The sequence below is a fragment of the Anguilla rostrata genome, chromosome 16, assembly GCF_018555375.3.
Source record: "Anguilla rostrata isolate EN2019 chromosome 16, ASM1855537v3, whole genome shotgun sequence".
In the NCBI taxonomy this organism is placed as follows: Eukaryota; Metazoa; Chordata; class Actinopteri; order Anguilliformes; family Anguillidae; genus Anguilla; species Anguilla rostrata.
In genome coordinates, this window is record NC_057948.1 from 10,413,429 (window position 1) to 10,440,928 (window position 27,500).

The 27,500-nt window shown below is 51.3% G+C and overlaps 2 protein-coding genes across 3 annotated transcripts in view; one reads left to right on the forward strand and one right to left on the reverse strand.

The window, feature by feature from the left end:
* The window catches only part of snrkb (SNF related kinase b), a 26,158-nt gene extending 1,701 nt beyond the window's left edge, over nucleotides 1-24,457 (forward strand). The window contains exons 2-7 of the mRNA XM_064312110.1: nucleotides 4,476-5,202; nucleotides 16,409-16,563; nucleotides 18,492-18,499; nucleotides 20,016-20,234; nucleotides 20,610-20,741; nucleotides 20,995-24,457. Of these exons, the coding sequence (XP_064168180.1) occupies nucleotides 4,614-5,202; nucleotides 16,409-16,563; nucleotides 18,492-18,499; nucleotides 20,016-20,234; nucleotides 20,610-20,741; nucleotides 20,995-22,054 (2,163 nt within the window). The 5' untranslated portion in view covers nucleotides 4,476-4,613 and the 3' untranslated portion in view covers nucleotides 22,055-24,457. The remainder of the gene's footprint in view (nucleotides 1-4,475; nucleotides 5,203-16,408; nucleotides 16,564-18,491; nucleotides 18,500-20,015; nucleotides 20,235-20,609; nucleotides 20,742-20,994) is intronic.
* A 1,758-nt stretch (nucleotides 24,458-26,215) lies between these two features.
* LOC135241590 (fatty acid 2-hydroxylase-like) overlaps nucleotides 26,216-27,500 on the reverse strand; it is a 33,386-nt gene continuing 32,101 nt past the window's right edge. For both annotated transcript variants that reach the window (XM_064312109.1, XM_064312108.1), the window contains exon 8: nucleotides 26,216-27,500. This exon is cut by the window's right edge and continues 301 nt beyond it. The gene's annotated coding sequence lies outside the window, so the exon portion shown is untranslated.

Consider the following 27,500-nt stretch of genomic DNA (forward strand, 5'->3'; position numbering starts at 1 on the left):
GACCTCCAGGGCAGAACAGAGTGTTTCTTAGACCAAGTTTCCACACACAGGCTGAGTCACGTGGAGAACTGTAGGGCAGAGGCAGTAGAGCAGCTCACACAGGACTGACTGCTCTGAGAACTCGACTACTGTTGTCTTTATGCATCCAAGAAAACGTGGACATGGGCGTGTGTGTGTGTGTGTGTGTGTGTGTATGAGAGAGAGAGAGAGAGGGAGAAGGAGAGACAGTGGAACTTTTGACTCTGACTTTTTGAGAGACATTTGATTCCCCTTTAGTTTAAAGCTTAAAGGAGACAGTTTATTACTCAGCATGTCACAAATAATCTCAAAGCACATGAACCGATAGAGGCGCAACAAAAATCACACATAAAAATAAAAAAAACAGCACTCCCCAAAAAAATTATATTGAGGGAGAGAGAGAGTGTGTGAGAGAGTGTGTGTGTGTGTGTGTGTGTGTGAAAGAATGTATGCATGTATGTGTGAGAGGGAGATGTGTGTGTGTTTGTGTGTGAGAGAGATTTGTGTGTGTGTGTGTGTGAGAGGGAGAGAGAGAGATAAACTCGCAGCTGTGTGTGATGTAAAGTTTCTCCTGTGTGTGTGTGTGTGTGTGTGTGTGTATGAGAGAGAGAGAGAGATAAACTTGCAGCTGTGTGTGATGTAAAGTTTCTCCTGTGTGTGTGTGTGTGTGTGTGTGTGTATGAGAGAGAGAGAGAGATAAACTCGCAGCTGTGTGTGATGTAAAGTTTCTCCTGTGTGTGTGTGTGTATGAGAGAGAGAGAGAGATAAACTCGCAGCTGTGTGTGATGTAAGGTTTCTCCTGTGTGTGTGTGTGTGTGTGTGTGTGAGAGAGAGAGAGAGATAAACTCGCAGCTGTGTGTGATGTAAAGTTTCTCCTGTGTGTGTGTGTGTGTATGAGAGAGAGAGAGAGATAAACTTGCAGCTGTGTGTGATGTAAAGTTTCTCCTGTGTGTGTGTGTGTTGTGTGTGATGAGAGAGAGAGAGATAAACTCGCAGCTGTGTGTGATGTAAAGTTTCTCCTGTGTGTGTGTGTGTATGAGAGAGAGAGAGAGATAAACTCGCAGCTGTGTGTGATGTAAGGTTTCTCCTGTGTGTGTGTGTGTGTGTGTGTGTGTATGAGAGAGAGAGAGAGAGATAAACTCGCAGCTGTGTGTGATGTAAAGTTTCTCCTGTGTGTGTGTGTGTGTATGAGAGAGAGAGAGAGAGATAAACTCGCAGCTGTGTGTGATGTAAAGTTTCTCCTGTGTGTGTGTGTGTATGAGAGAGAGAGAGATAAACTCGCAGCTGTGTGTGATGTAAAGTTTCTCCTGTGTGTGTGTGTGTGTATGAGAGAGAGAGAGATAAACTCGCAGCTGTGTGTGATGTAAAGTTTCTCCTGTGTGTGTGTGTGTGTGAGAGAGAGAGAGAGATAAACTCGCAGCTGTGTGTGATGTAAAGTTTCTCCTGTGTGTGTTTGAGTCTCTGTATCCCCAAAGCCCCAGGGTGACCTCAGCATTGGTGATATTCAGGATAAATATTACATGATGCTGATCTCAGATGAAGTCATCATGAAGGAACCCCCTCCGCTCACATCCTCTCCCTTTCTCTGTCTATCCCTCTCTCCCTCTCTCAGTCTCTCTCCACCTCTCCCATTCTTTATCTACCCCTCACTTCATGCCTCCTGCCTCTCTCCCTCCATCATTCTCTTCCTCTGGCTCTCTCTCTGACTCTCTCACTTTTTTACTTTCTTACTTTCCCCTTCTTCATCTACCTGTTTCTCCTTTTCTCCATACTGTACCTCCCACCCGCTCTCCCTTTGTCTGTGCCTCCCTCCTCTCTCCCTTTTTCGTTCTCTCCCTCTCCCCGTCTACATCTATCCCTCTCTCCGTGCCTCCCTCCTCTCTCCCTCTCTGTCTCTCCCTCCTCTCTCCCTCTTTCATTACCTCCCTGTCCCCTCCCACCTCTGTCCCTCTCTCCGTGCCTCCCTCCTCTCTCCCTCTCTCTGTCCCTCCCTCCTCTCTCCCTCTTTCATTACCTCCCTCTCCCCTTCTTCTTCTCTCCCTCTCCCCTTCTCCCTCTATCCCTCTCTTTTTGCCTCCCTCCTCTCTCCCTCTTTCATTCTCTCCCTCTCCCCTTCTCCCTCTGTCCCTCTCTTCTTGCCTCCCTCCTCTCTCCCTCTTTCATTCTCTCCCTCTCCCCGTCTCCATCTATCCCTCTCTCCGTGCCTCTGTCCTCTCCTGGTGGAGGGTAGGTGTGACTCATCCCCTCTCGTCTCCTGTCCTGCGCATTACGTCATCCCTCAGTCCGCTACCATGCGCGCACAGGAGAGAGAGAGAGAGGGAGAGAGAGAGAGAACTGTACCGAACAGCAAAGAGAGGGAAGAAGAGCCAGAGAAAGGGAAGGGTAGATTAGGAGAAAGAGAGACAAAGAGAGGGAGGGAAAGGGAGGTGCAGAGTCGTGGTTGTGCTGGTGGTGGTTTGTGGTGTGGGGGGTGGGGGGGTGTTTGTGTGTATTTCGGGAGGGAGTGTGACCTCCCAGAACAGCACTGTCAGGCTTTTGGTGGAGCTGTGCTGAAGGAGTGAGAGTCTCATTGTTTGCACACAAACATGCTGAGTGTACTCTTCTCCCTGGACCGGAGAGTACAGGGCGCGGGTGCACCCCTCTGCTGGGACTGTCCCACAGGATCAGCGCCTGCAGCACCGCGCGCGGCTGCACACGCTGCTGTGTGTGTGTGTGTGTGTGTGTGTGTATCTGCGTGCGTGTGTTGTGTGTGTGTGCACGTGTGTGTACACATGTGCATGTGTGTATGTGTGTGCACATGCTTGAGCTTGCGTGTCTATGCATATGCATATGTGTGTGTGTGTGTGTGTGTGTGTATGTGCGTGCGTGTGTTGCGTGTGTGTGCACGTGTGTGTACACATGTGCATGTGTGTATGTGTGTGCACATGCTTGAGCTTGCGTGTCTATGCATATGCATATGTGTGTGTGCGTGTGTGTGTGTACACACATGTCAGTAATGCCTGTATGATTCAGGATGGGGAAAAGGACCTGTATTTAAACTCTACAGGAAATCCTCAGCCAGCTGCTCCTTACTGTCACCACGGCGATTACAGTAGCGAGAAGGAAAACTCTGGAACAATAGAGGGGCCTGGAGCCCTGATTCGAAAGCTCAGACGTTAATTCGGCTGTAATCGTCTTTAATAACCCCTCTGACCCGAGCCCAGACTGCCGCTCCTGCCTCCTGCTGTTTGGCTCTGGGATTCTTGTGCCATCTGGAGGAACTGAGACCGGATCCCTGATTGGTCAGTCTGGCTGTGGCCAGTGTGTGTCCGGGAGGACTGTGACTACTACGAGAAATAATAACAAGTGAATGTGTGTGTGTGTGTGTGTGTGTCTGTGCATTTATATGTCGTCATGCTTGCAGGTGTGTGTGTGTGTACGTGTGTGTTTGTGTATGTATTGTACGCATGTGTGTGTATGTAGGTGTATGTGTGCATTCGTGCATATGTGTGTGTGTGTGTGTGTGTTCTTTGGAGCATACTGGGCCACTGCTCTTGCCATGTGGACATCTCCCATGTCAGCCTGTGTGTCCCTCAGTAATTAGCAGCATTGATTCTTTCAGGCAGACAGCTGCATGTAACCCTATTCACATCAGAGAGTACTTAATACAGAGCTGTGTGTGTGTGTGTGTGTGTGTGTGTGTGTGTGGTGTGTGTTGCATGTGTGTGTGTGTGTGTGTTGCATGCGTTGTGTGGTCGTGTGCATGTTGTTTGTGTGTGTGCTCGTGTGTGTGTGTGTGTGTGTGTGTGTGTGTGCATGCGTGTGTGTGTGTGTGTGTGTGTGTGTGTCTGTGTGTGTGCATATGCACTGTGTCACTCAGACCCATAGTAAATGTACAGCAGCTCAGAGTGATCCTGCGTCGTACACATCATACTGTATGTTTATGGAAAAGGTGCCAATGCAAGAACAGCACAGATTTACATGCTAGTATACTGTTACAACCCTCCATGGTGCTCTCAGTGTTGTATGCGGTCCATTATGATATCACATTACAAACGCCTGCCCCCCCCCCCCCCCGCCCCTGCCCCAGGCCCCCCCCCCCCGTGTGTCTCAGGGCTGCGGCAGTCCTCTGGCCCGGTGGTGTTGGTTTTAGCAAACGCCTTTCTGCCACCTCAAGAACAAACAGAAACCGAATAAAGAAGCGGAACAGAGATGGCACCGTCTGCTCAGACGACGGTGAGCCGTTGTCTTGTCACACACAGAGGCGGAGGAGGAGGGAGGGAGGGGGGGGGGGAGAGGGAGGGAGGGAGGGGGGGGGGGAGAGAGGGAGGGAGGGAGGGAGGGGGGGAGGGGGCGTTCGTTCGGTCAACAGCTCCTCGCTCTCCGTCAGCTCCACCTGCTCGTGAAAACCCGTTCCTGCCATCTCCACCTGTGGCAGAAGTCTCTAACACACACTCTCCTCCTTCTTTTTTTAACAGGTCATGGCTCAGTAGAGTCCTTCTCCTCTCCTGCTCCCCCCTACCTCCCCCTCTCCTACCCCAGCCCCCCCCCCCCCCCCCCCCCTTTTTGGCTTATAAACCCCCTCCGGCAGCCTCCCCGACCCGGCGGTAGAGATCATGGCGGCGTCCAAGAGCGGGTACGAGGGGAAGATGGCGGGCCTGTACGACCTGGACCGCACGCTGGGCAAGGGCCACTTCGCCGTGGTCAAGCTGGCGCGCCACGTCTTCACCGGCCAGCTGGTGGCCGTCAAGGTGATCGACAAGACCAAGCTGGACGCCGTGGCGACGGGCCACCTGCTCCAGGAGGTGCGCTGCATGAAGCTGGTGCAGCACCCCAACGTGGTGCGGCTCTACGAGGTCATCGACACGCAGACGCGCCTCTACCTGATCCTGGAGCTGGCCGACGGCGGCGACCTGTACGACCTCATCCTGCGGCACGAGGGCGGCGTGGGCGAGGCCCCCGCCAAGGTGCACTTCGCCCAGATCGTGCGCGCCATCTCCTACTGCCACCGGCTGCACGTGGTGCACCGCGACCTCAAGCCCGAGAACGTGGTCTTCTTCCGCCAGCAGGGCACGGTCAAGCTGACCGACTTCGGCTTCAGCAACCACTTCCAGCCGGGCACCATGCTGATGACCAGCTGCGGCTCGCTGGCCTACTCCGCCCCCGAGATCCTGCTGGGGGAGGAGTACGACGCCCCCGCCGTGGGTAAGAGACCTGCCGCGCCCAGCCCCGCCCTGCCCCGCCCTGCCCCTTTCTCGCCCCGCGAGAGCAAGTGGTTCGATTGTTTCAGAGAGAGAGTACCATAGAATTTCAGAGAGTGGTTTGAGTGTTGTAGAGCTGCAGAGAGAATTGTTTGAGCGTTGTAGAGTTGCAGAGAGAGTGGTTTGAGTGTTGTAGAGTTGCAGAGAGTGGTTTGAGTGTTATAGAGCTGCAGAGAGAGTGGTTTGAGTGTTGTAGAGTTGCAGAGAGTGGTTTGAGTGTTGTAGAGTAGCAGAGAGAGTGGTTTGAGTGTTATAGAGCTGCAGAGAGAGTGGGTTGAGTGTGGCAGAGTTGCAGAGAGAGTGTTTGAGTGTTGTAGAGATGCAGAGAGTGGGTTGAGTGTTGTGGTGTTGCAGAGAGGGTGGTTTCAGTTCTGCAGTTTTGCAAAGAGAGTGGTTTGAGTGTTGTAGAGTTGCAGAGTGTTTTGAGTGTTGTAGAGTTGCAGAGTGTTTTGAGTGCTGTAGAGTTGCAGCCAGAGTGGTTTGAGTGTTGTAGAGTCACAGAGAGAGTGGTTTGAGTGCCATAGAGTTGCAGAGTGGTTTGAGTGTTGTAGAGTTGCAGAGAGAGTGGGTTGAGTGTTGTAGAGTTGCAGAGTGGTTTGAGTGTTGTAGAGTTGCAGAGAGAGTGTTTTGAGTGTTGTAGTGTTGCAGAGAGGGTGGTTTGAGTGTTGCAGAGTTGCAGAGAGTGTTTGAGTGTTGCAGAGTTGCAGAGAGTGGTTTGAGTGTTGTAGAGCTGCAGAGAGTGGTTTGAGTGTTGAGGTGTTGCAGAGAGAATTGTTTGAGCGTTGTAGAGTTGCAGAGAGTGGTTTGAGTGTTGTAGAGCTGCAGTCAGAGTGGTTTGAGTGTTGTAGAGATGCAGAGAGTGGTTTGAGCGTTGAGGTGTTGCAGAGAGAATTGTTTGAGCGTTGTAGAGTTGCAGAGAGTGGTTTGAGTGTTGCAGAGTTGCAGAGAGAGTGGTTTGAGTGTTGTGGAGTTGCAGTCAGAGTGGTTTGAGTGTTGTGGAGTTGCAGTGAGAGTGGTTTGAGTGTTGTAGAGTTGCAGAGTGGTTTGAGTGTTGTGGAGTTGCAGTCAGAGTGGTTTGAGTGTTGTGGAGTTGCAGTGAGAGTGGTTTGAGTGTTGTAGAGTTGCAGAGTGGTTTGAGTGTTGTGGAGTTGCAGTCAGAGTGGTTTGAGTGTTGTAGAGTTGCAGAGTGGTTTGAGTGTTGTAGAGTTGCAGAGTGGTTTGAGTGTTGTAGAGTTGCAGAGTGGTTTGAGTGTTGTAGAGTTGCAGTGAGAGTGGTTTGAGTGTTGTAGAGTTGCAGAGTGGTTTGAGTGTTTGGAGTTGCAGTCAGAGTGGTTTGAGTGTTGTGGAGTTGCAGTGAGAGTGGTTTGAGTGTTGTAGAGTTGCAGAGTGGTTTGAGTGTTGTGGAGTTGCAGTCAGAGTGGTTTGAGTGTTGTGGAGTTGCAGTGAGAGTGGTTTGAGTGTTGTAGAGTTGGAGAGTGGTTTGAGTGTTGTGGAGTTGCAGTCAGAGTGGTTTGAGTGTTGTGGAGTTGCAGACGGGGAGAGAGTTAGCGGAGCTGAGTGTGGCCGTGTAATCTGTGCAGGGCTTAACCCGAGGGACGGAGGCGGTTTGTGTCTGTGTCAGCAGGACTGCGGGCTTGTCGGGAACGCGCGGCGGCCCCATCTCTGAGGTTATTAACGCAGCCCGCTTGTGCCGGCGGCCGGCGCTTCCCTCAGCAGTGTGCGGTGGCTGTCAGGACCGATACAGAGACGCATCGCTCCCGGAGCAAAACATGTCCGCAGCACAAACTCCGTCTGCTGCGGACTGCGAGTGACAGCAAGCTCGGGGGAAGGGGGAAGCGACTCTGGATAAGAAGTACCCATGCGCATACACGCGTATACTCTTCAGAATATTATTTAAATCCGCACCTCTGCACTTTAACACTGAGAGGGAGTGATTAACACAGAGACAGCGAGGGGCACCTACACCGAGAGAGTGAAACTCTGTACTGCACAAAGCTGCTTTGGTTCGTCCGGCCGATAAAGCAGAATTGGAACCGAGAGTCGGTGCGCAAAACTGAGGTGCGGCGCGTCAGGCTGTTTTCCTGTTGAGTAATGTCGGCCGTATCAAAATACCGTAATCCCGTCGGCCAATCAGAGCAGGGCAGAGGAGGAATGCGGACACCTGGGCTTTTGTCTGCAGGGAGGGCGATGAAGGAGGAAGAGGACAAACAGTTCCAGACATACAGCCTACACAAATTACAATACACAACCCACAGGCTACCCAAATTAGACCTCACCCACTCATTGTGTACAGGTACACGAGAAGCATACCTGTTATTATGATTGCGGTGATTTCTGTTTCCGACTTCTGACGAAGGGACAGTGCTGCCAGTGTGTGTGTGTGTGTGTGTGTGTGTGTGAGTGTGAGTGTGTGAATGTCACAGCTAAATCCTGTAAGTGGGTCAGAGCTTTTGGATTTAGGACAGCGCTGACCAGACAGTGGGTGAGGAAAACAGGGACAAACAGGCCCCATGTGGACCTCCAGGACCAGTACCAGTAGTGCACTACTCAGATACCACACTCTGAGCAGTGCACTACTGTAGTACTTAATGTCCTACAGTATGAGAGTTGTACACACTAATACTGTAGAACACAAAATGTGTAGAACGCTCATACTGTAGGGCATTGTGTCTGCAGAACACTCATACTGTGGGACACATAGACCGTATAAAAATAGGTGGGACACTAAGTGTGTAGAACACTCATACTGTAGAACACTAGGTCTGAAGAGTACTCATACTGTAGATCAGTAAGTCTGTAAAACACTTGTACTGTAGAGCAGTGGCTCTGTAGAACACTCATACTGTAGATTAGTGGGTCTATAGAATGTTTGCACTAAGGAATGCCGGGCATTTAGAGCAGTGTTACACAGGAACATTTGATTTATAGAGCACTGGCTTATGTGCGGTGATGGTTCTATGGAACATTGTGTTCCACGGAATCCTCAAACAGTAGAACACTGCGTTTGGAATACTGTGCGCGTGCAGTTCCGGAGTCCGTGGAATCCCCCAGAATGGCAAGCGAGTGCTTTGGTGACTGTGCGTCAGCAGGGCTCGTCAGTGCCTCACTTCCCTCTTCAGGGGAGCTTAATTACATTCAGCTGACGAGACGGAAACAGCCCCGGTCCACCTCATTAGAAGAACTTACACGGTTTCCCCGAAGTGCTGGTCAGACATCGGGCATTAGCCTCTTTCCAAGCGCTGAGGGATTAAAATCCGGTCTGGACTCGGTTGGAAAGGGAAAACAGGCTCGTTTTCTTTTTCCTGATTGGATTATTTCTCTGTGCGGTCGCACGTAGGCGGCGACGCGGTCGCGAAGGAGCCCTTTGTTTCTTACGTAAGCGGCTGTCTGACCGCGCTCAGGGTCTGTCTGCGAGAGCCCGCTCTGGTCCGGGCCGCACGCCCTGCCTCTGCCGCACCGCGGGATGCTGGGAGCCGTCCGTGAGGTCCTGGGCGGTTCCGCTCCTGCGGTTACCTGCGCTGTTTCGTCTCACGCTGCGACCGCACCTGCAGTCACAGTGCGGTTCTGTCTTACACCGTGACCGCGCCTACAGACCCGCATAATTTTGTTTCACACTGAGACTGTTCCTGCCGTTCTGTGTGGTTCCGTTTCACACTGAGACTGTTCCTGCCGTTCTGTGTGGTTCCGTTTCACACTGAGACTGTTCCTACGGTTCTGTGTGGTTCCGTTTCACACTGAGACTGTCCCTGCCGTTCTGCGTGGTTCCGTTTCGCACTGAGACGGTTCCTGCCGTTCTGCGTGGTTCCGTTTCGCGCTGTGACCGCGTCTGCGGTCGTGTGCGGTTCTGTCACGTCTGTGATAATTGTAGACCGTGTAGCAGCGAGTGTCTGTCGGCGGAGTGAGAGACCAGCGCTGAATGTCACACAGAGGAGCGCTGGCACAGACGATCGTCTGTTACATAACCCGCAGCAGCAAACGGCACAGGCTGGAGGAGTAAACAAGCCCGGCTCCTCTCCTCTCCTCTCCTCTCCTGTCCTCTCTTCTCCCATCCTCTCCTCTCCCCTCCCTCCTCTCTCGTCCTCTCCCCCCCCCCCCGAGGATGCAGAAGTCCTGCCTTTTCCACTGTCCCGCGAAGGCAGATCATCAGACTCCAGGGCCGCACCAGGGAGAGGGTGTCCTGACCTTTAATAAACCTGTTTTATTAATAAACCACCTTTAAAAAGTCCTGCGTTATTAATAAATCCACCTTGAACGGCCCCGTTTTATTTTTAAACACCTGATTAGTTTATACTCCCTGTTATAGTCATAAACCGGTTTAAATTCGGAGATTCAAGAGCTTTGAATAAAAAAAGCCAAGTCTCTAAAAGAAGACTTCAGGGCTTTTTTTTTTTGAGACAGTTCTTTCTGCTGGATTTGGAACGCCGGGTCACTGCTGTGCCACCCGCGTTGGCACAGGAAGTGCCACCCGCGTTGGCACAGGAAGTGCAGCCTCCGAAGTGCCAACCGCCCCCCCCCCCCCCATCTTGAGTGCAGGGCCTGGCTGGGGTTTGAGGCAAGCTCCTTACTGTGCCACACACACAAGCTGTGCTTTCCCGTTTCAAAATGGCAGCAGGGTACAGCATACAGGTAGATCAGGTAGAGCAGGACCAACTCGAGGTGTGTTCCGTGCCCCGGGCCATCTCTGAGCGCGCTCAGAAGCGCCCTGTGCGAAACTCCACGAGACCCGACGAGACCCGGGCTCCCTCCCTCCCTCCATCCCTCCCTCGCTCCATCCCTCCATCCCTCCCTCTCTCCCTCCCTCCGGAGCTGGTCGTCCCTCAGATTTTCGAGGCTGACCTCCAGCCCCCGGCTCCAGAGCCCCAGTGGCCTTTCAGTTTCCTTCTAAGAAAAAGCCGTGGAACGCTCTTCCTGGAGCCGGTCTGGGCCCGGGCCAGTCATGTGATTGACACGCATTCCAGATCGTTATCTAGCAGGCGGTGGGGGGGGGCGGGTAGTACATTCCAAGAAATCGTCTGCAGGGGGCGGAACCTCAGTGTATCCTCCTCGTCACAATGCCCTCGGGCTCCCGCAGCCAATATATGATTGGTCGAACGAGGTCTGCCGGCCCAGGAACGGGAGACCTGAGCGAATCGGCCTGCTGCTCGTTCACTTTGGGTGATGGAGCGCCCCAGCTGCCCTCTACAGGCCGAGCCTGAGAACTGCGCCCCATCATAGCATCACTGATCTATCTGGCTGATAAGCTACTACACGACGCTCAAAACCCAGCGGTGCTTCGTGAAGTGTGTGTGAGAGCGCACAGGTGTGTGTGTATGCTTGGGATTGTGTGTCTGCGTGTGACTGAGATGGGGCGTGTCCCCAGATTGCGTGTGTACAGACAGTACACAAGTGTGTCCTTATCTGTGTGCATGAGTGCCCGTGCGCATGTAAATATGGGTTGATCTAAGTCTGCGTGTGCAGACAAGCGCATAAATATGCGCATGACTGTGTCTGTTTTTGTTTGTGTGTGTGTGAGTGGGTGAGTGTACGTACAGTGGGGGAGGCGTGTCTGTCTGTGTGTTTGTGTGTGTGTGTGAGTGGGTGAGTGTCGGGGTCTGTGTTTGTGTGTGTGAGTGGGAGAGTGTCTGTGTTTGTGTACCCCTGTGCGTGAGGGCGCGCGCACCGCTAAGTGCGTGATGTGCGCCAGGAATGTGCGGAACTCCCCAGCGGGTCATGGGAGAAAACAGTCACAGCGGCTTGTGGATTTTCAGTTTCCAGTTACGTAAGACGGGGGTGAGGAGAGGGGAAGAGAGGGAGGGAGGAGAGCAGTGGAGGAATGTGAGTGTGTGTCTATGTGTGTGTATGTGTGTGTGTGTGTGTGTGTGTACAGTATGTATGTGTGTGTGTGTGTGTGTGTACAGTATGTATGTGTGTGTGTGTGTGTACTGTATGTATGAGTGTGTGTGTGTGTGTGTGTGGCTGCATTATTAGACAGCTGACAAGTCTATATAATGGTGTATAGCAGCCTCCCTCTCTTTCCCTCTCCCTCTCCTTTTCCATCTATCCCAGCCTCCCTCCCTCTCTTTTTCCCCCCTCTCTTTCTCTCTCTCTCTTTCCGAGTTGCCTTCCCTGTGTCTTTCTCTCTCTTTCTCTCCTCTCTCTTCCCCCTGTCTCCCTACGGCTATCTTTCCCTTTCTCTCCCTCCCTCTCTCTTTCTCCCTCTCTCTCTCTCTCTCTCTCTGTCCCAGCCTCCTTGCCTGCCTCTCCTTCCCTCCTCCCTGTCGGCTGTGCTGCTGCCTGTGTGAGACAGGCCTGTGGGCCCTGCTGCCTGTGTGAGACAGGCCTGTGGGCCCTGCAGCCTGTGTGAGACAGGCCTGTGGGCCCTGCTGCCTGTGTGAGACAGGCCCGTGGGCCCTGCTGCCTGTGTGAGACAGGCCTGTGGGCCCTGCTGCCTGTGTGAGACAGGCCTGTGGGCCTTGCTGCCTGTGTGAGACAGGCCTGTGGGCCCTGCTGCCTGTGTGAGACAGGCCTGTGGGCCCTGCAGCCTGTGTGAGACAGGCCTGTGGGCCCTGCAGCCTGTGTGAGACAGGCCTGTGGGCCCTGCTGCCTGTGTGAGACAGGCCTGTGGGCCTTGCTGCCTGTGTGAGACAGGCCTGTGGGCCCTGCTGCCTGTGTGAGACAGGCCTGTGGGCCCTGCTGCCTGTGTGAGACAGGCCTGTGGGCCTTGCTGCCTGTGTGAGACAGGCCTGTGGGCCCTGCTGCCTGTGTGAGACAGGCCTGTGGGCCCTGCTGCCTGTGTGAAGATGGATGCAGTTAGAGGGCCCAGCCTCTCCCAGCTCATTACTCACAGGAGTGAGAGCGAGCGGAGGACAGGTGCAGCTAGCACAGTCCACAGAGGGAGATAATGAGGGGGAGAAGGAACAGGAGCGCTGGAGAAGGAGAGAGAAAGAAAGAGAAAGAGAGGATGTACTGTAGGAAGACTGCAGCAGTCCGGGTGTATGATATTAAGCCTCTGCTCCTCGTGATTGGTGGTGTTTATTTATCTGGAAACTTTACTCCACTAGCCCCCTCTCTCTCACTCTATTTCTTTCCACTCCATCCATGTTTGTGATTTTGACCCAAAAGGGTCAGTCCCAAGCTTCTAATGGTCAAATATGTTATTCTTACGGCGGTTATGCGAACAACCAACATAAAAATAACCCAGCGTGCTTTCCTTGGCTTCAGCAGCCACTGTCTCTGGGGCTGTGGCCGGGTTGGGACGTCCGGCCCGGCGTTTCTCCCTTTTAAGGGTCAGACAGCGATGCCTCTGGCTTTGAGCTTCGGGTCCTGGGAGCCGGTTTTGCTAGCGTCGCTTTGTGATGCGATTGCGCGTCGGTCTTTGCGTCGCCTGGTCCTGAGGCTTCGTGAGCAGATGCTAGCACTCAAGCTGCTCTGTGTTGTGATGAGCTCACTGCACTGTGATACAAGGCTAGCATTTCACAGCCTTGTGTTGCGCACATTGATTAAGCTTCTTTGAAGGAATTGATTTACTGTTTAGCTAAATAAATTAGCACTCAGTATAGGTATAACTCTACACCGTGCGCATTAGTTGGTCCTCACACGAAGCAGAACTCTGCGTCCAGGGTGAACGTGGGCGTCCGTGTAGTGCTTATCCTGGTTTTCCAAAAAAAAAAGTTCGGTTCGTCAGTAAGAGTACTTCAATGCCCTATTGTGTATTTGGCCCGAAAGCAATTTAAAGTATTTTGAGCCGGATCATAATGGGTGTATCTCTTTACTGGCGTAACGTACCCTGAATGCTCCCTCTCGTAATTGGTTCACAGCCAGTTTTACCTGAGGTATGTCCCGTTATGGTCCTAAATGGAATAAATGAAATGGCTTTCAGTACATGGCCAGTCAGGGCTGGAAACACAACACCAGTGTTGAAATCCAAAAATGTACTCAGACACTGTGAGACAAGCCCCCGAGCGATATCATTTATTACCCCCGAATCGTATTGTAGTTTGTGATACATTCTATTCTATTTTTGTCACTGGAGAAATGTTAGATAACCTGAGATACTGCATGGAGTGTATATTTCTGGGAAATCATCTTTTCAAGTATTTCTGTATGTTTCTTGGAGGGGCCCAGGTCTGACAGTATTGATCCAGTAAACCAGGGTTGACAAGTGGGCGACAAAACTATTTTGATTTTTTGTGATGGAAAACTAGAGGTTGTCAGTTGTTCCAACATGCAAATGTTCAATGGCATTGCAACCCAACTGTCTCAAGAACTTTCCTGGTTTTGTTTTTCACCATCTCCATTTTGCATTTGAAATGACATTATTTAAAGTTACATACTAATTTTTTCTCTACTGACACCATTTCCTAAATATCTTTTAGAAATCTTTGATGCAAACAAGCATTCTCATTTTGATTTGGTTTGGCATGTTTGTCTCTCTTGTTGCGTAGGCAGCAAATATAATTACCTCTATGGTGATTCAGCAAAGATTTAGCAAAAGATTATAGCTTTTGCTGAAGATGCCCTATTCCCCAAGGCAGTGCAGAAGACCTGTTTCTAAGATAAATTGAATCTACTGGAGATTACTGCTCACACAGATGAGCCAGAGTTTAATTTGCTTTGCTCTCAAACACGGGGGTGCTGTCCAGATGTCAGGGACATAATCCACACTAAGAAATGAACCAGACAGTTTAAGAACGACCCTTTTAAACTCATCATCTTTGTGTTTCGGCATGTCGTGTAAAAAAAACTGCTTGGTCTGCTAACTTTTCTGGGTTGCATGGAACACTGTTTTTGCAGCGAGTCTTGCACTCTAGAAGGGGAGTGTCGAGGGAGTCTGGTTATCTTTAATGGCAACTTCATCATTTTTTCAGTTTTTTATGATGCTTGGTCTGTTGGTTTTTATTATCATACAGTGAAATCTCTGCAGTTTCTCACACCATAGTTTACCGTGGGAATGTGGGTAGGCAGTGTTGATTGTGGAGATTTACTGACACAGCTGGCAGTGGTAGATTTGAACACTATTCCCTTATCACCCTCTTCCTCTCTCCATTTCTTAGTCTCAAAAGAAGTGCTTTATGGCCATAATATTCAGTATAATATACACTACATGGCCAAAAGTATGTGGACATCTGACATCCAACTTCTCATCCAAAATTATGGGTGTTATATGGAGTTGGTCCAATTTTTGCTGATGTGACTACCTCCAATCTTCTGGGAAGGTTCTATATTAGATGTTGGAGCATTGCTGCATGGATTTGTGTCCATTCTGTCAGAAGAGCATTAGTGAGGTCGGCCACTGATTGGGCAATTAGGCCTGGCTCGCAGTTGGCTTTCAAATTCATCCTAAAGTTGTTGGATGGGGTTGCGCCATTCTTGAAAAAAACAATTCTATATGGACTTCGCTGTGTGCCCGGGGGCATTGTCATGCTGAAATAGGAAAGGGCCTTCCCCAAACTGTTGGGGAAGCACAGAATCATCTAGAATGTGATTGTATGCTGTAGAATTATGATTTGTCTTCACTGGAACTAAGGGACCTAGCCCAAACCATGAAAAACAGCCTCAGTGTGCAGATACTTTTGGTCATATAGTGTATGTTGCCAAAGCATAAAATTGAATTCAATGAGAATAAAATGCAAATCACTGCTACAAAAACAACATCCCTTCTGTGTCATTAGTGCGATCCTCGGACAGTAACAAGATATTCAGCTAATTTGCATTCTCGGTTTAGGGCCAGGTGACAATTAAGCTTGTTTTGTGTTTTGGTTTGGCTGTTCCAGTGTTCCAGATAAATTGCTTTATTTTGTTTAACAGTTTGGCTTACTCTGATTTGTGTTTTTGAAGCAGTGCTGGTCTGAGATGTGTTGTAGTTATACAGGCGTGAGATGATTAGTTAGCCTCAGTACCAGCTGACTTAGTGGACTCTTTTCAGGGTTCAGCTCTTGGGTTTGAAGTGCGTGAAACTGCGGCGTTGTTTTGGGGCTTGATTTGAGATGCGTCCAGAATTTGAGTGCCCTTTTTTGTATGTTTATAGCCAATGGAAATCGTCCTAATTCAACTCTCACTCTCTCACTGTCTCTCTCTCTCCCTCCCTCTTTCACTCTCTCTCTCTCTCTCTCTCTCTCTCTCTCTCTCTCTCACTCTCTCTCTGGGTCTGGCTCTTGTTCCCTTGTTTCCCTCATTCTTTGAGCAGCCCACGTTGTTCTTGGATGTTCCTAAATGGCTTCCTCTCCTCTCTCTTCTCTTTCCCTGGCTCAGGAAGGAGGGGGAGGGGCAGGAAATGGCCGCTCTGCAGACTACAGAGAGAGAGAGAGAAATACTAAGTCCACTCTAATGTGTGTAACGTCAGTGTAGATGAGAGGGTTTATTACGCATATTCTCTTCCTTCACCTCTTACCTCTTTCTCTCGCTGTCTTTCTCCATCCTCGCTCTCTCTCTTGTCCTCTCTTCCTCTTTTTCTCTCCTCCCTGGTTCCCTCTCTCTTTGGCTGAGCCTGTCTCAGGAGAGTTACATAAGGACCCAGATGTGTGAGACAAAGGTCCCACTCTTCTCCCAGTGTACATCATGTATTCTGTCTACCCCACCATACACACACACACACACACACAGACATGCGCACACACACACACACACACACAGACATGAGCACACACACATGCACTCACACACATACTCACACATGCACACACACCCATGCACACACACACACACACACACACACAGACATGCACTTACACACATACACACACAGACATGCACTCACACACACATACACACACACACATGCACTCACACACACACACACACACACACACACACACACTCTCTCTCTCTATCACTCTCTATTTACCAGCATATTAAGATGATGGTGAGATGAATGTTTATATGTCAGTTATGTAAATGTTTGCATTCTACTGCTGTGTGTGTGCGTGCATGTGTGTGTATTCTGTATTGATGCCAAGCTGTGAGTGTTCTTTGTCCAATAGCTGAGCTGCTGTCCTGTGCTTTGTTGAAACATTGCTGTAAAGAATACAATTTAAGGTATGATAGTAATGTATGTAATGTTTGTGGGATGTGCTGACATGTAACGTGTGGAGGCCCAATGTTGGGGTGCAATTGGGGTGTTGGGTTGCTGTACAGAGTGTTGTTGTGATGCCGTTGAAACGTGTGTATTGTAGATATCTGGTCCCTGGGGGTGATCCTGTACATGCTGGTGTGTGGGAAGCCCCCCTTTCAGGAGACCAATGACAGCGAGACCCTCACCATGATCATGGACTGCCGCTACAACCGGTGCGGTCCCCCGCACGCCCGACTACTCAAGATGAGCCACACCGCACCCCCCTGCTGCACAACACACGCACTCCACTCACACACCACACACTCTCTCACACACACAGCACACACACACACCACCTCACACAACACACACCACTCTACACACATCACCGACACACCCACTCTCACACACACCCACTCTCACACATACTCACACATGCACACGCACACACACACCCACTCTCACACATACTCACACATGCACACACACACACACCCACTCTCACACATATTCACACATGCACACACACTCACTCACTCTCACACACACACGCACACATCCACACACACCCACTCTCTCACACCACCCACACTCACCTCACACACACACCACACATCCACACACCCACTCTCTCACACGCCACACACACACACACACCTGCACGACACACACACACACTCCTCACACACCCACACACACGCTCACACACACACACACACACACACACACACACACCACACACACACACACACACACGCTCACACACACACACACACGCGCTTGCACAGACACACACACCTCCTGCCACACTGTGTTCCGCTTCAGCCGGGTCCGTTCTGTCCTGCCCCACTCCTTCCCCTGGGGCCCCCTTGCCTCTTTCACCACAGTACCAAATCTCACACCCATCCGATGCCCCAGCACCTGCCTGTCTGAACACACTGTTCTTCACTAGTGTTCCCATCACCACAGTGAGAGCCTGTGGCAGCCAATGGGAGGGCGTGTTGTGAGGAAGGTGGGGGGGGGGGGGTGTGCAGAGTTGTTTGCTCCAGTTGACACAGAATCAGCTCACACTAACCTCTAACCCAACTCACGACCTGTTTGTGCAAAAAACAGTAAAAACTGACTCTGGATCAGTCCCACTGGGCCCTTTAACCCTCGACCTGTTTGTGCAAAACAGTGTGAACTGATCCAGGGTCAGTCTCCTCCTCCTCCTCCTGGTCTTCAGGAGGCCAGGAAAGCCATGGCTCACACGGCTGGACCAGCCTCTCCCATCTCCATAACATCAGAGAGATAGGAGGACAACACTGTCCCTCAAAGGGAGGTAGAGAGACAGGAGGACAACACTGTCCCTCAAAGGGAGGTAGAGAGACAGGAGGACAACACTGTCCCTCAAAGGGAGGTAGAGAGACAGGAGGATAACACTGTCCTTCTAAAGGAGGTAGAGAGACAGGAGGGTAACGCTGTCCTTCTAAAGGAGGTAGAGAGACAGGAGGGTAACACTTTCCCTTGAAGAGAGGTAGAGAGACAGGAGGGTAACGCTGTCCTTCTGAAGGGGCAGTGGAAATGTTGTGTGCGTGGAAGGAAGCCTCAGACGTCATGTCGGTGTGACAAAGCAGGAAGTGGAACGGCCCTGTTTCCCGCTTCCTGTTTCCTGTCTCTGCTTGGGGGAGGCCTTCCAGGACAGCTGCTGCCGTTCCTTCGGTGCTCCCCTCTGGTTTTGGGTTGGGAACATCCCTCTCGGTGTCCCCCGCTACAAATAGAAGCCTTCCAGCTGTTATTATCCCATAATGTCTCCCTGCAGAGAAAGGGCAGTTGTTTCGAGGAGCAGTTATTTTTGACTGTTCCTTATGAGTCTTATTATGGGACAGTACAGCCCGGCGGTGCACACCCACCAGGCACTTCAGCCTGAATAGAGCGCTTGTGCTCCGGGCCTGCGAGATGAGTCACATGACCCTCCCGCTGATTAAAGCTGCTTTGATAAGGAAGCCCCCGTCACATGACCCTGCTGCTGTTCAAAGCTGCTTTGATTGGCAGACCCCGGTCACATGACCCTGCTGCTGTTCAAAGCTGCTTCGATTGGCAGACCTGCCGTCCTCAGGACTCTGTGTTCTAAATGAAAGCTGTCCCCCTCTCTCCTTTGTCACGTGGAGCCTCTGGGGGGACGAATAGGGGTAAGGTAGCACAGAGGTAGCACAGAGGGGCAGTCTAGAGAGTGGAGTGTAAAAAAGGGGGGTAGTGTAAGGGTGCATTAGGGTGGAGGGAACAGTATGGGGGTGTATAGGTTGGAATCTGATTGTATAGGGGGTGTATAGGGTGGAGGGGACAACATAGGGGATTATATGGCGGAGGGGACAGTATAGGGGTTAAGGTGAGGCCAGTATAGTGTGTATAGGTGGATGGCAGTAAGGTGTATAGGTGGGGCCAGTATAGGTGTGTATAGGGTGGATGGGCAGTATAGGGGTGTATAGGGGGAGGGACAGTATGGTGGTGTATATGGTGGATGGCATGATAGGGGTGTATAGTGAGGCCAGTATAGGGTGTGTATAGGGTGGATGGGGCAGTATAGGGGGTGTATAGGGTGGAGGGGACAGTATAGGGTGTGCATAGGGTGGAGGAAACAGTATAGGGGGTGTATAGGGTGGATGGGACAGTATAGGGGGTGCATAGGGTGGAGGAAACAGTATAGGGGGTGTTTAGGGTGGAGAGGCAGATATGTAGGGAGGTTCAGGGCTCGTTCGTTGCTGTTGGGCTGAAGCTCAGAGCAGTACAGTAGTAATCCTCTTCATCCCTCCTGACTCCAGATGTGTATGTAGGTTAGAGAGAGAGAGAGAGAGAGAGAGAGCAAGAGAGAACATAATGCAGAGTAGACTGAGCTGATGAATATTATGGATCATCAGAAGCACAGGCACATGCTGTACCCACCCGTGCTTGTGCAGTGGCTCCCCCTGGTGGTCACACAGAGGAATGTGCAGCAGCGTGCCGCACCCTGGCCCTGTTCCAGACCGGCCTCCGATGATCTCGTCCTCCCGTCATTGCCCCAGTTCCCTTTCGGGCGCTACTCCGCGTCCCCCCGGCAGTGAGAGCCGAATCGGGGGCCCCCCGTGACGCGAAAGCACCGGGCTGTCTGGGCACTGATGCACAGCCTTTCCTTTTAACCATGACAGAGATGTGTCTCCCAACAGAGAGTCTTCAGCACACGCGCTCCCTCTGCACACTTACAATACGCATTCCCACCACTCGCAAATTCAAATGCAAATGCAAATTCAAATTCAAATTCAAATTCAAATTCAAATTCAAATTCAAATTCAAATTCCTGCTTGCATAACAAGTGAACTTGTGTTCAGTCAGTATTATTGATGACTACATGTGGTAGAAATGCAATGCAAATATTTCCCTCTCTCCCTCTACCACCAAAGTGTAACATATAAGTGCTATAGTGCTGTCTATGTACAAGTGTCCATTTTGATCGTGAAAGATCAACAGTGCAAATCTAACCGAGATGACTTCAACAGAACTTGATTATTTTGATTATTATATAATAGTATGTATTTTATAATGTTGGTTGGCCTCTCTCCCAATGCATGCTGGGATAGGCTCCTGCCCAGGATAAGCGGGTATAGATAATGGATGGATGGATGGATATTGTTGGTGTCACACAAAGACCTTGTTTCATCAAAGCACTGAATTGGGTAGTTGCTCACGGTAACCTCCCCCCCCCCTTCCCGCAGTCTGATCGCGCGCATGCTGCAGCGGGACCCCTCCCGCCGGGCCTCGCTGGCGGACATCGAGGAGCACCCCTGGCTGCGGGGCGTGGACCCCTCGCCCTCCCCCGCCGGGCGCGCCTCCGCCCCCCTCACCTCCCACCACAGCCTCACCCCCGAGGAGCACCAGGCCATCCTGCAGGCCATGAGCAGCGGGAACATCGCCGACCGCGACACCATCCAGGAGTGAGTCCTGCTCCTCCTCCTCCTCCTCTGCCTCCTCCCTCTCCCGCTTCTCCTCCTGAACGCTGTTACCCTCACCAATATTTTGTACCTTATATTAGCTCATGTTTATATAACCTGATACAGTAGCTGAAGCAGTGCAGGCTAAGCACCTTGCTCAAGGTTACAATAGAAGTCCTTTTCTTGAGAATTGAACCTGTAACATCTGGGATACAAGTTCAGGTTCTGCCTGATAGATTAACTAAGTCTATAAGTGCAATCTGTACTATAACTAGTATAGAGCATGTGGTTAGTTAGCAATTAGCTCAGCTCGTGCAGCATGTCTCACTGCTGCTTTCTCTCTCTCTCCCTCTCTCTCTCTCTCATTCTCTCTCACAGGGCGCTGGAGGCTAACCAGTACAACCACATCACCGCCACCTACTACCTGCTGGGGGAGCGGCTCCTGAGAGAGAAGCAGGAGCAGCAGGGCCAGACTGAGACAGACCATGCCCCAGTACCCAACCTGCTGCAGTAAGCACCCTATACACTACATCAGGTCAAACGAAGGTCAGGGTCAGGTCAAGCAAGGCCCAATCAGAAGTCAGACACAGATTCTCAGTTTCAGTACAAAAGATTGCAATTCAAATTTACACAAGTGCATCACGCACATATATACACACACTGACACACACTGACACACACATGCCCTCACACACAAACACGTACGCACTCACACACACACACACACACACACACTCATATCTTCTCTCTCTCTGTGGTGCAGTAGGCCTGTGTCTGCGCCCCTGGATCTGGAGGAGGGCGGAAGGCGTGACCCTCTCAGCGGCGCCCCCTGCAGGAGCCGGGAGGAGGAACGGACCTTCCTGTTTCAGCGGCCCTCCAGCGCGCTGACGCTACACCCCGCCCCCCCCAGCGAGCTCACACCCATGAAGACGGTGTGCGCTCTCCAGCAGATCTTTGAGGAGGAAGAAGAGGAGGATGAGGAAGAGGAGAATACCCAGGTCGACCTCCACCAGCAGGAGCGCAGGCAGGAGGACCCACGCCAGGGAGGGGGCGGGCCTACCGTAGAGGTGGGGGGGCCTAGAGTGGCGGAAGGCCAGGCCAGGGGGGAGGGGCCAGAGCAGGATGTGAGGGAGGAGGAGGAGGAGACAACTGTGCAGGTGAGAAACCTGGCCGTCGACAAGGCGGAGACTGAAGAGTCAGGTGATGTAGAGAGGGCGGGGTTAGACCATCAGGTGACTGAAGCAGGTGGGGGTGAGGGAGGAGACCTGCCCCAGACAGAAGGGGCGGAGTCTCTCAATCCAGCAGAGGCTGTGGAGCCCATGCCCAGCGCAGGAAGCCCCCAGGCCCCGCCCTCTCCAGGGGGGAGCCCTGGCGGTCACCCGGAGGGGGCGGAGCCTCAGGCTGTAGACGGGGACCCCAAATCCGTGCAGGAGCACAACAACAACACCCTCCCCAACCCGCTGGAGCGCAGCCAGCCGGCCCCCCCGGCCAGCTCCCCCCGCGGCCTGCCCCGCAACCACTGCGTGGACCTGGGCCCCGACGGGGTGGAGGCGCGCCCGGGGGCCCCCGCTCCCGGCCCCCAGGGACCTCAGGGGCCCGGCCGCTGCGGGGGCAAAGAGGCGGGGCCCGCGGGGGGCGAGGCGGGGCCCGAGCCCGCCGCCCGGGCGGAGAGGGGCGGCGGCCCGAAGAACCGAAACGTGAACCTGCGGGACCGCCTGCTGCAGTTCCCGCTCTGCGAGAAGGCCCTGTCCTTCAACATCCAGCCCACCTCCAAGGAGAAGCTCCTCCCCTTCGCCCAGTACAACTGCTGCCACGTGCTGTAGACCCCGCCCCCCAGGTCCGCCCGTAGCCTACCACTGTAGCCCTGTACTGTAAGCCCCGCCCCCTAGCCCTTTGACCACACGGTTCTCATAGTTCTGTGTATGTGGGGGGGAGGGGAGGGGAGGGGGGGGGGATACAAGACACAAAGAACAGTGTAACCCTTGAACTGGTGGGACCTTTGACCTCCTCCCCCTTGTATTACCCAGAATTCCTGCTGCTACATGTACAGTTGTCCACCTCTTGGTTGGAGTATGGACGTGCCCGTGCCCTCCTTCCAGCCCTGTGAGACGGGCGGTGTTCCTGGCCTACCGAACGCCGCCTGAACGAAGTGTACTGTAGCTTCTCCCTGCGACGCAGACCCTGTACCATAGCTTTCCTCGCAATATAACCGCCCTGCTGTGGATAATCTCACTGTTAGCATGACTGCTACAGAGTGCATCTCTATGACAACGCTCCCCCCCCAGACAGAGAGGGGGAGGGGCTTGTTTCATTGTGATGTCACAGATTGTGATGTCACGTGTAGATTTGAAAACCTGTCATGTCTTGAGTGTTTTAGCAGAACTTTTAACTTTAGACAAACTTTGCTGAACAAAAAATGAAACGTTACAAAACCGTAACAGCACAAAGACAGCTACAAAGGAGGGAACAACACAATATCGACAACAGCAATGCAGGACTTGCGGATTCTGTGTATTAAATTTTTATGTTGAAAACTTGAACATTAACTCCCCCGAAAGGTTCTATAGAAGCATCTAATTATTTTAAAAAGGCAAAGAGCGCTTATAGTTTATGAAGGTTTATGATCGTTTATACTAGGGCAGGAGGGGAAATGTTATTTCATCTTCCAATGTTTGTATGCGGGTTTTGTCTGAGGTTTTTGTGTGAATGAGGTGGGTTGTTGTAAGGCTCACATGGTGAAACGGAGCTGAAGTGGGTAGTTTTACACAGATTGTGGTAAGAGTTACATTATCCAAACAGTTGCAGGCACACGAGGGGCAGTTGCGTATCCAGGCTGTATATATTTTTATCGCTGAGCTTCATTTAACCTGCTGTGCCTGCAATGAGTGAAGGACCTCTTCAGTTTATTAGAGACATTAGAAACCGCTTGGAGACCGCTTAGAAACCACTTAGAGACTGCTTAGAAAGCACTTAGAGACTGCTTAGAAACTGTTTTTAGACCACTTAGAGATTGCTTAGAGACCGCTTAGAGACCAGTTAGAGACTACTTGGAGACTGCTTAGAAACCACTTAGAGACTGCTTAGAAACCGCTTAGAGACCTCTGTATCTCCTGTAGGCAGCGTATGCGTATGCTAAATATAGTCATGTGCCAAGTGATGACGTCACCCAAAATACCGTCACATCGCAAAGGGACTCCTGCACAATCTGTGAAGAGCACCAATACAAAGAGAGGCATTTTAATACTACTGAACGTTTCACTGCGTTTGCTCAGTGTAACTCTTTATAGATTATATTATAACAAATGTTAACGTCCAAAATTTTTAATCTGAGAAATTTAACATTATTACGCTACTCCGAAAATAAGTGTTAGGAAACCCGGTGCAAGGAATGAACGTTCACTTGTTACTCGTCTTCAGTATGTTTTAAAATACAGGTGTTATTAGTGAAATGCAGAAGACATTATTATTCAGATATATCTGTCACGACACAGGATGGATTGTATCAGGTGTCACATGAAATAAGCTTCCCGTTTTGTTTTTTGTTTCTATGGTGCAATGGTGACTCGCGTGGCCGCGAATGAGGACGGGGTGCGATAGCGACCGTGTGTGGACATGCTAACGTCAGCGGAGGGCACGGGTGCGCTACCCAACGGGCAGAGTTTTCTTTATTTAAATGAACAAACAGCACAATTACCTCAACAGAACTGACACAACCAAAAAAAAAAGAGAGAGAGAGAGGCCGGAATAGAAGGAATAGAATAGAAGCTGTTCTCATGTGAAACAGAGTTGGGTAGGAGTTGGTCCTCCAGCAGCTGCAGGATTCGATACGTCGTGGTCAGTTTGAGTTGACAGAAAACCATAGATATCCTGAGTGGGAGAAGGGGAGCGGAGAGGCTACCATAGATGTCTGCAGTAGCTGGGGGTGAGGTGGGGTGTCGGTGCACCGGAGGCCTGTATGTGGAGGCCTCGATGGACTATTAAGCTGTGTAACGATACAAACACACACACAAACACACACACACACGCGCACACACACACCTTCTTCTCCTCTTTTAGCTTAAGTAGAGCTCTGTTCTTCTGCCCTCCGGTCGTGTCCACTCCAGGGTGAGGGGCGGGGGTGGGGGGTGTCACACTGATCTAGACCCAGAAACTCTGATTAAAACTGACTGTGTCTCGATGAGATGAAATTATTTTTATATTTATTTATTAAAACCGATTTAACCAGAGAGCAGGTGTTTGGTGTGGTGCTTCCTACGGGGTGCGTTGGGGTCTGTGTGTACGTGCAGGAGACGGTTGGGGGAGGGGGGGGGGTTGAGCGCAGAGGTTAACAATCCAGGTTCAGAAAGTAAAAGTTCTCCCCAGTATTTCCTTCCAATCGCCTGGATAGACCAATTAGCACAATTCTTCAGCAGGAGGTAGAAATAATGAGTGAAGTCGGCCGGCCAAGTTCAAGGGTGAAAGAACCACATGGGAGGACTTTTACCCTCTGACCCCCCGGACTTTCCACCTCTCTGGTTGAGTCTGACAGACCAGTGGGTGATTTTCTGTGGTTGACTCACAAGCCAAATGCAAATACGGCCTCTTTTCTTCTGACCTGCAACTAAAGTGGTAGCATTTTCATTTTCAAATGAAATCACTTTCAATCATAATCAATTCATTGAGTCATCTCAGGTTATTCTATTCTCACAACAGTAAAAAAATACTAGAAATAGGTCCCTTGAAATTCTTCACCAGCTTTTACAGTGTAATTATAATTTGTGAAGTGCACAAATCTGGCAAACACAATAAATACATAAATATTAACCTTCTGGGGGGGGGGGGTCCTCATTAACAATGGAAACTTATTAAAACAACTTCATAAAACATACAGACTTGTGCAAACCCAACCTAAGAGGGGTGTACTGGTTACAGTGATACTGCCAGGGGTGCTGTTGGGCTGGACTCTGGTCTGTTGCCAGTCTTTGGTTAGGTGTTATCCCATGTCACCCTGCATCCCAGTCTCCCGGTAACCGATACAATCGTGAACACGCCCGGAGGAATCTGGGCTAAATTTATCGCCCCTCTTACAAGGAAGGAACGGTTCTGAGGGTCGCCATGACGACTGTCACAAATGACAACACCCATGATTTAAACTGCAAAATTACACCCTCGGAGGACGTCACGGAGACGCAGCTGCTCTCCAACAACCGCGATTAAGCGCGCGGCGTTTCCCTGGCAACGCCGAGTCCGCGATGACGCGAACCAGATCTGGGGGAGTAACTGAAAAATACCTGAGAGAGAGATGCACTGTACACTGACCTGCATAAACTGGTATGACCCCCTGCAAAAATCTGAATTCGGACTTTGTGGAAGACGGGCTGTGTAACAGGTGGTTACAGGAGACAACACTGCCTTTTTCTTTTTAGACAACCCGTTTGGCCTAAAGCGCTGGTTAACCCTTCACATCCCCGGAGCTCCGCGCACAGGGCTGTAGGCCGTTTGTGTTCAGAACAATAACGCCGGTTAGCGGGTTAGAGCGCCAGCTGGTGGACAGAAAGGAAACGGCACCGCTGGCGTTCAGAAATATACACACATTTATTTACAAATACATTTGTTTTGCATAGACATTTAAAATTCAAAAAGAATAGTTTTTTAAAAATATCTCATAGTAAACAGATTTAGAAAATTATAAGAAGCATAATTTAGTTAAAAGGGAATACCTCTTTATGCATTTTGACTCCAGTAAAACTAGTATATTCATATTTGAATGTATATATATATATATATATATATTTATGTAGGCATTATATATATATATGTATACTTTTATTTGACTAAGAAGCAGCTCCTTACTGTAGGATCTGTTGCTGTCTGGGGGGGAGGGGAGGATCGGGCAGTGCAGGCGGCCCTGGAGCGAAGGGGGCGGGGATGTGGGGCGGGGTCTGAGGAGAGGCTGTGGCCACTCCTCTGCTCAGGTTTTTTTTTTTTTTTTTTTTTAAGGGATCCTCAGTGGGGCACACTTAAAAAGCTTATGCAAATATCGAAATGCGGATTGAGTGTTAGGAGAACATCCCCTGAAAGGCGGGGCAGAAGCCTTGGCCTGCCTGAACGTCGATGCTCCGCCTCGCCCCTGCCTTTTAAGCCCCGCCTCCTCTGCCAGGTTTGACCCCGCCCACTTCGCACCTGACTCCGCCCAGCAGACCCTGCTCTCCCCCCCCCCCATGCAGCAGCAAAGAGCGAAGGCACATGGCGGTTTATGCCAGTCACACGCCTGTGGTTAAGGGGCACGGTTTGGGTAGGGTGGGGGGCGAGGGAGCGGGGTGGGGGGGAGGGAGGAGGGAGGTTCTGATACTCCGGGTCACTCAGACGTCAGAAGAGAGCAGAGAAATCCGCTGCGGGCCTACGGGACGTCCCCCTGCAGCCCGGACTCATGAGCCAATCATCGTCCGGGAAGGAGCCGCACGGACCGATGTGGGAGAGGGACGCGCAGAGTGCCAAAAATAGCACCACCGGGACGAGTCCCCCCCCCCCCACACCTTGCGGTCCGCTCCCCTCTGCAGGAGCGCCCATCAGGCCCTGCTTCATGTTCTCCGGGTTCTGACTGGGTATCCATAGCAACCCACAAACACAGACACACCTGTACACGTACGGACACACGGAACATTGAACACGCACACGCACAGAACGCGCACGCACACGCGCGTCACGATACACGCAGGCTCAGGCGAACACTCCGGGGCGGCGCCGCGCGTCGAGCAGCGCATCCTTCAGTAGCAGCAGCGGGGAGAGGGAGAGAGCAGCCGCACCGCTCAGACGCCGAAGGTTTGTGATCAGGCACTGGCCAGGACGGCCGCCTCGCAGGGCCCCTTCCCAACATTCTGAAGCAGTGTCCTCCCTTCCTCCATCATTTCACTCGCCCGAAGCGATCGACTGTGTGGGGTTTCTGACGTATCGCTTTCACCCGTTCCATTCATGGAAGGAAGGAGGAAACTTTACAGTTATCTCTCTCTCTCTCTTGCTTACTCACTCTCTCTCACTCACTCTTTTTCTCTTTCTCTCTCTCTCTCTCACTCTCTCTCTCTCTCGTAATTTCTCTCTTCCACATTCCCCAGCCCTCTTGCACTTCCTCCCTCTCCATCTTCTCTCCTGTGTCGCTCAGGCCACTAGCTTAGGTTACAGACAACATGAACAGTGACAGTGACATGAACAGTGACTAAGACAGACAGTCTAAAAGTATTAATTCTCTCGTCCCTTTATCATCTTTGTTTTGAAACTCTCCACAGACATTTT